This window comes from Meleagris gallopavo, chromosome 1 (genome assembly GCF_000146605.3).
Source record: "Meleagris gallopavo isolate NT-WF06-2002-E0010 breed Aviagen turkey brand Nicholas breeding stock chromosome 1, Turkey_5.1, whole genome shotgun sequence".
In the NCBI taxonomy this organism is placed as follows: domain Eukaryota; kingdom Metazoa; phylum Chordata; class Aves; order Galliformes; family Phasianidae; genus Meleagris; species Meleagris gallopavo.
Genome location: NC_015011.2, coordinates 76,604,806 through 76,613,095, shown reverse-complemented (window position 1 = coordinate 76,613,095; position 8,290 = coordinate 76,604,806). Strand labels below are relative to the sequence as shown.

The 8,290-nt window shown below is 42.6% G+C and overlaps 1 protein-coding gene across 1 annotated transcript in view; it reads left to right on the top strand.

The window, feature by feature from the left end:
• Positions 1–2,085: 2,085 nt before the first annotated feature.
• The window catches only part of HAO2 (hydroxyacid oxidase 2), a 7,759-nt gene continuing 1,554 nt past the window's right edge, over positions 2,086–8,290 (top strand). The window contains exons 1-5 of the mRNA XM_003202690.4: positions 2,086–2,196; positions 4,516–4,669; positions 5,403–5,554; positions 6,931–7,214; positions 7,575–7,790. Of these exons, the coding sequence (XP_003202738.2) occupies positions 4,539–4,669; positions 5,403–5,554; positions 6,931–7,214; positions 7,575–7,790 (783 nt within the window). The 5' untranslated portion in view covers positions 2,086–2,196; positions 4,516–4,538. The remainder of the gene's footprint in view (positions 2,197–4,515; positions 4,670–5,402; positions 5,555–6,930; positions 7,215–7,574; positions 7,791–8,290) is intronic.

The window sequence follows — 8,290 nt, the reverse complement described above, 5'->3', positions numbered from 1 at the left end:
AGAAAGTGCTCTCATAATAGATATTATCTCTGTGGCAAACTTTGATTTCCTTAGAACTTTAGAGCTTCCCAGATAAATCAGAAGCATCACAGAAAATGCTACTTATGGGACAAGGAGTCTATGCTATTTTGAACTGAGTCCATTGTTGAAAGAAATAAATACGTCCAGATGTACCATCTCCTAAAAGTCACAGTACAAAAGTAGAGATTCGGAACCAAAGTACAATGGCTACAAACAACCTTTAATTCATGCAAAGTTACGATAACCAAGAGACTATAAACTTTATGGTTTGGTAAATTGGCTGCAATCTGCATCCCTAGAGGAGAGGGGAACTGAGATCAGCACGGTGACGAATATGACCGAGGGCCTCACAGATCACTTGTAGTCTGAAATGAAAATCAGGCCAGACCAGATGTAGCTACATTTATTGCTGCACTGTGGATCAGAAAATGTTAAGAAGAAAACAAAGAGAACGAGGATTTCCAAGCCTAAAACAAAGATATTTCCAAGCATATTAGCAGGCAGTCTCATGGAATGATTCTATCAGTCTTGAGGCCGCAGTGCCTGGCAGGCCGTAAAGTACTGATGGTCTCTTTTTGTTTTTACCAGCATGTTTTGATATATATATGACCCAAGGCTGACATCTAGTGGAAAGAAGAGGTCACAGGACTTTTCTTCCCAGGCGCGCATTTTTCAGTGCCTTGGAACTACAGACGGTGGGTTTTTTGTTTGTTTGTTTGTTTGTTTTCCTCCAGAAGTCATGCTGAATGTCACACTAAGTGGATTTTCCTGGACAGGAATACAAAACGAGATGCTCGCTGGCACTCAGGCTAAGCGTGGATCTTGTCTCAACTGTAATAAGTCTATTGGTACTGAATGCCAGAAGCTTCACAGTGCTGTTCAAAGCTCCAAAGGCAGGATTTTAAAAAAGGCTTTAAAACACAATGGCCTGGATTATCATGCATAGTAGAGTTTGGATAGAGCACCCGGAATACCTCTCATAGCAGAATAAATATTCACTTCAGCTGTAGAAATGGTGCCGTGGTGTTGGAATTAGATCTGCAATTCTGGATCACAGCAGCCCCTGAGGCTGCAGTGCTGCTCAGCCCGCTGTTCTCCCCATCCTTTGGCTCACTCACTGCCTCTGCTGTGCTGGTTGGGCTGGGAGGATAAGGCTGGTAGGACTTAAGGAATGTTTGTACAATACTCTGCTTCAATTTCTGCACCTGGTATCACATGCTTATGGGGAAAAAAAAGCACCTCAGTTTTCAGTTAGTAAAAATGTAAGTTTCAAGCTCTCACACTTTCATGGAAGAATTGAAAACATGAATCCAAAACACTAAAAAACAATGAAGGACAAACAAAACTGCCCAATGTTTACTTTTCATATCTCGCAAATTTAAGTCAATATCATAAATCTGCTGGCACTTCAGAGCTGGTTTGTATTGCTCAGCAACAGAGGGGGAGGGAAGCACAGAGAAGGCTCACCAGTTCCCAGGCACGGGAAGAGAGAGGACAAACAGAACTCCTGGAGGTGGCTGGGAGAACAAAGCCAGGGGGACTGCAAGTGGGTCACGAGAGTGTAAAAATGGTAGAAGGCAGGCTACTTTCCTTATTCCCTGTTGATTGAAGGGGAGTTAGACTAGATGATCTTTACAGATCAACCCAAACTATTCTATGATTCTGTACTGTAGGAAGCAAAAAATGTCTCCTCCACATGTTGGGGTAAAGATTCAAGGCTCTGTAGCTGCAGGCTGTAACCATTTGCCCAGTCTGTGGATTATCTTCTTGAGTGGTGTATATAGCACATATAGGAGCAAATTACCTGCAGACTTGAAAACAAAGCTTTTGTTGGTCATGAGCAGGTAAACACAACAAATCTGTGCAGAAATACTGTTACATCCCTAGGGGAATGCACAGCTCTCAGCCACTGCTGAAGGGCACAGCTCCAGCACTGCTTCCCAGGCAATTGCTATGTAGACAAAGTGAAGCTCTTTTTTTTTGGAATGATCTGGCAACAAAACATTGGTGTTATACAAACAGTACAAAGTTTATTGCAGGATTGAGCTTTAATCTCTTGTGGTTGCTTATTGACAACAGAAAAATTAGAAGCTCACTGAAAAGGCCTTCTCAACATCCTGTTTGCAAGCTGCCTTGAAACAGAGGATCTCACCGCTGCTCTCTCTAAAACCCAACGTAAGTCTTAAATGAGAGACAGCAAGGATTGGGTCTGGGTTGCTTAAAATTCCCATTTATTCTGCTTGATTTATCTTTTGTGCTTCCTGATTTTGGCCTTCCTAAGCACAGGAAGAGTAAAAATCATGATGTGTGTTTTGTGGTATATCAAGATATATGGTACATGAAATCTAGTGCTGTCAGCTGTGGTTGAATGTCATGAAAACTTATGGAGATGGCTTGGGAGACTTTCACCACCTGACACCAGATACCTGCCAGGAGAGACGAAACAACACTGAAGAAATCAGTCAGGCTGCTTCTTCCAGGGATTTCCTATCTTTGACTTCTTGATAGCAGAGAATTAAGCCCTAATTTTCAAGTGTACACACTGGTATCTCAGTCAATGAGATACATCCGTTACAGGTTGGGTGAATATAATGAATCTACAACTATACCTTAGGAACGCATAACCTCAGAATCACGAGATGGGTTTTGGTGAAGCTTGCAGACCTGATAATCTGCTGTGGGAGGCTAATCTGGAAACTAGGATATTTACTTTTTCCTGTGGGTTTGTAGAGAAATCAGATCAAAACCACAGGTGTTTTAAAACTTCATGCTTTTGTATGCCTTGAATAATACCTATTTAATCAGAGCCATGGAAGTAACTGCAACAAACAATACAGAAGACTGATTTTGTCTTATGCTCTTTACATGTTTCCTTGCATGTGGGTACAGTTGGCTAAAATGTGAATTTGCATAGTTTTTAGACCTGGCTAGATCACAAGTATGTAAGTGCAGGCATTTAATAGTCAGCACTTCTGCTAGTTTGCTGAGACATCTGGGCCACACAATGTCTCTTCTGTTCCCTGAAACATCAACTGCAATACTTAGAATTATTTTTCCTGTTGTGGAATTTGGTTTTTGTGAGTGCTAAGATTGTCTGAATTTTGTATGCTCCCTTTCTAGTGCGTATCTGTGCTCTAGTATGCAATGCAGACCAGAAGGTATTTGTTACAAAAGAGAACCAAAGATCTGTAGAAAATACTTTGTGTTTTTTCCCCAGCTATGACCTTGACAGTGTGTCTGGACATAGTTTTGCAATGCGTTCATGCTGGAGCAGGATAGATGTAGACTCTGTATTTACATGCTTCTGAATTTTATGGGCTTGCACTTAGTCACTGCTCTCCATAACTAATTGTTTGGTCAGGCAGCCATCCTGAGGGAATCCAGCAAATGATATTATGGGACTGCCTTTGAGGAGAATTATTGGAATAAATAATCCAGATAGTTTTAAGATGGAATTTATGACAAAATTAGTTAACTGCTGTGTCTTAAAATAGCAAGGGACTTCAAGTGTCCTCTTTTAGGCTTGTGTACATTAAGACAGAATAAAGAGAGGCATAAAGATGCAAGCTTCTTCCTACCCTTATGTCTGCATCTGCCAGCTTTCTCTATAGTAGGGCAGAGGACAGATAGCAAGATTTGCCTGCAATTAGATAAAATAGTTATTTGTACTGGGTAATCATAGCCTGAATAAGGGATAACAGGAGTTGGAAAGAAGTTCTGATTCAAGAGGAATCTCAACAGGCGAAGGACCGGAGTCTGCTCTTAGCTCCTGTAATTTTGTGGAGCTTCTCGAGGTCATCACACTTGCAAGATTAAGACTTTACATTTTAGGAAATGCCCAAATAAGTATCAGCCATGTAAATGATTGTGTGTGGGAGACAGAACATACCACAGACCAAGTTCAGCAAGCAGATGTATCTTGATGACTCAGATATATCTTTCAAAATCATTTTGTGTGGGAGGTTGGATTAGCTGACTTAAGTCCCTTATTTTTGCTAACTCTGCCACAATTCTGTGACAACTAAGCAGGCCTTTATGTCATTTTGGGCTTATTTTTCAAAAAAGATCAGAGCAAACTCAACATGTCACCTTGGGACTCTAAGCTTGCATAAGAGCAATCTCGTCAGTATTTTGGGATACAAGTATAGGATATTTAGGATGTTATGTGGATGAATTAAATGTGTTCAGGGGCCAGTGTCAAGTGAAGCAGTACTACCTCAAGATAATCCTGATCATGAGAGCTGCCTCAGTCATGCTCTTTATTCCCAATAGGAATGTTTCCTGACTATTAGGGCAACAGGGCGTTTATAAGTCAGCCAAATATATTGCTGACCAGCATGTGGTGTGTGATGTCTGTCCCTTGCCAGTTATGTATTTGGCACAGAAGATCAAATAGAAAGGAAGGGGACCAAGGTTTTCATTAAAGACACTGGTGTTTCTGGAAGAGAGAATAACAGTTCAAGAATCTAATTTCCATGTTATTCTTTTCTCCAGGATTTCCAGAACATCTCTGTGCAATGGCTATGGTGTGTCTGTTGGACTTTGAAGCTTATGCAGAAAAATATTTACCTAAGATTGCTTGGGATTTCTTTGCAGCGGGAGCAGATGAGTGTAGCACCAGAGATGAAAACATCCTGGCATACAAAAGGTAATTTTGGGGGAAGAAGTGGTGGTGTCGTTCTGGAAACTTTTAAACTACGTTCATGTACAAGAATTTGGATTTCATACGCAAAGATTCCTAACACCTTGCTTGCCCTTATCTGAATAATGTATGCTGTATGCTATGATGCTAGTCTCCATAAGGCTCAAATTGCATAAGACACAAGGGATGTTGAGGATGCAGGCAAATGGTGTGGTGTGTTTGATATGGTATGACAGGAAAGGGAATGTGTGGCTACAACAGAATGTGATGCAATGTATAGCATGGGGCCAATTGCAGGAAGCCGACATGCAAGTAGTGAGAGATTTGGAAAATATGCTGTGGACACTGAGGTCAGGTACAATGTACAATGAGTACAGGCATGATTGCTAAGTGAAAGACAGAGACCTGGGACCTGGCTGCAAGTAGAAATAATCTGTGAGATGGACAATAGCAGAACAAGGAAGGTAAACCGTGGCAGTCTGAAGTGGGAGTGTAAAAATGAAGTACTGTGACCAGTGGGCAAGAGTATGGGATTAATGACAGGTGGTAGTGGCAGAAGTGCTAGCTGAATTGGCAAGAAAAAGGATTAAGGGCCTTTTTATATGCTCATTTCTTTATTAGCTCTGATTGCTGCATTTCAATAGGTGAAAGTAGACCTGGTTTCTATAGAGCTTCAAAAGCAGAGAAACCACCAGGCAACTACCATCCTGAAGGGTGCTTTATTTCTATTGCCTTGCAGGATTCGTTTTAGACCACGTATGCTGCGAGATGTATCTATGCTGGACACTAGGACTAAAATCTTGGGGACCGAAATCAGCTTTCCAGTAGGAATTGCCCCGACTGGCTTCCACCAACTAGCATGGCCTGATGGAGAGAAAAGCACAGCCAGAGGTACTCTTCTGCTTTGCTATCATGTAGCAAATGTGATGTGAAATACAATACAATACAATACAATAAAACAACGTTTTTCCAGATTCACAGGTGAGAAGCTGTTAGGATAGTTTGAAGTATGACTGAGCAAAGTGCTCAGATTCCAAAGGGCAAACCTTATTTCACCCTTGTTTATGAATGACCACAGAGTGCATGAGAAGCCATGTATTGCTGCACTTCTTCAGCTGCCACTGTTACCAGATCAACCCTATATTGCCTCTGAGTCAGAGACTGTGGACACGTTGGGCTACACCAAAGGGCCACGCAGGTCTTCAGTGTCAGGGGCTTCAGATAGGACATAAAGTGATGGACAAGACTCAGCCTGTATATTCCTTGGTGCCTATCAGAACAATGTCAGCCTTGGAGAAAAGCAGGGCCTCTCAGCCTAATCATATGTTAAGTTTGGAGAGTAACAAGTGTGTTTTTTTTCCTATGTGCATTTCTGTGTACACTGAGAGCATTCGTACGTGCATTGCTACAAGGAAGCAGACATGAGGATGAAGGCCCTGTTTTTTAAAAAAATTACTTAAGTCATAGAATCATAGAATGTCTTAAGTCAAAAGGGATATTTAAAAATCATCCCTTTCCAATCCCCCCTGCTCAGGACATGGACACCTTCTGGTCAGGCTGGGCAGGGCCATCCAACCTGGCCTTGAATACCTTTGGGGATGGGGCACCCATAGCTTCTCTGGGCAGCTTTTGCCAGTGCCTCAGAATGTTCTGAGTAAAGAATTTCTCCCTAACATCTAAGCTAAATCTCCCCACTTTTAGTTTAATACTACTCTTGTTTTCTTATCACTATCAGGTTGTGTAAAAATCATCCTTTTATGCACTGGAAGGCCACAATGAGCTCTCCTCATAGCCTTCTATTCTCCAGGATGATCAAGCCCAGCTCCCTTAGCCTTTCCTCATAGGAGAGGTGCTCCAGCCCTCTAATCATCTTCATGGCCCTTCTCTGGACCTGCTCCAATGACTCCTAATCCTTCCTGCACTGGGAGATCCAGGTCTGGATGCAGTACTGCAGATGGATCCTCACCAGGGCAGAGCAGAGGAGAACAATCACTTCCCTTGTACTAAGTTTGAGAAATGAAAGCAACAGTTGGTAATTTACCTTAATTCCCTAAATGTGATCCTACAACAGCATGTGGCAAAGTCAGCTGTTTTTAATGTCTGAGATGTATTTGCCAGCTGGCAGACCTTTATCTTTGGTAGGATATACAAACAACAGGAGTTCAGGTTTTCCCTGTAAACAATGTACAAACAGAAAATCATAGCCATTGTCTGGCAGCGATGCTCAAGTGACCTTCATTCTGATTATTTTTCAATACCTCACAAAGCGGCCAAAGCGATGGGCACCTGTTACATTGCCAGCACCTACTCTACCTGCTCGCTGGAAGAGATCACTGCAGCTGCTCCTGGTGGCTTTCGGTGGTTCCAGCTCTACATCCACCGCAACAGGGCAGTCTCTAGGCAATTGGTCCAACAAGCAGAGGCCTTGGGCTTCCAGGGCCTCGTCCTCACTGCGGATCTGCCCTACACTGGCAAAAGGCGCATTGATATCCGTAATGGCTTCCAACTTCCTCCCCACATGAAACTGAAGAACTTAGAGGGAGCCTTTGAGGTTTGTGAAATGATTTCCTTCTTTCATTCCTTGTGCTGGTGTGCACCACATGAGACAAAACCACTGGGTAACTGCTTCTTCGGTATCTGCTGCGTCTTGGACATAGCTTCTCTCCTCCTTTTTCTGCAGCTTTCTAGCTTGACCTCCTGCCAGCCTGACTACTGGCTCTAAGATCCCAGTGCAGCTTCCTCAGAGACACTGATTTTCATCCTCATTGTTGTCACCTAGAAATGCACGCTTTACGACACTGTTAAACATGATTGCTAGAGGTTTAACTAATCTCTTCTAGGGCAGGGGAAGACTTCAAGTCTCTGTGTTGTTACAGTTCAGATGAGGTTTTGTTCTGTTTCACTGCTGTAGGGAAATGACCGATCTGAGTACGGACTGCCACCCAACAGCCTGGATCCTTCGGTCACCTGGGATGATATCTACTGGCTGCGGAGCCTGACTCACCTGCCCATTGTCATCAAAGGGATCTTGACAAAAGAAGATGCAGAGCTCGCAGTGAGGCATGGAGTTCAGGGAATTATCGTGTCCAACCATGGTGGAAGGCAACTGGATGGAGCACCTGCCACTGTAAGTGAGAAAATGGATGTCCCATGAGTATTGTGTGCACATTTGTGCTAAGTCGGGTACTGGCACACAAATCTTACTAAATATGCTTCTGGTAGATTTGTGTGTTGCACATCTGCAGACATATGCAGATGTACTATAGATTTAAACAACTGAGGTGCTTGCCTTGACATGGGCTGCCTACTCAAGCATTTCCTCAGTGTCTCAGGAAGGGTCTTTAATCATCACTGACCTCCCATTACTGTAGCAAAACTGCTGGCTTAATTTAATAAAAATTTTCATCATGAGCTGATGAACTGCACACATGTTCTTCTTAAACTGCATCAAAAATAAAACAAAGCTCTGGAACCAAAAATGTGTAAATGAGAGAATAATGTACTCTCATTGTTCACATATGCCAAAATATGCACAAACAGTGCAACTAGATTTAGTGAGAGATCTGTTTGCATATTTGTAAACTCGGGTCTAAATAGGAATCCTGACTTCATGAAGCCAGGGGGAAA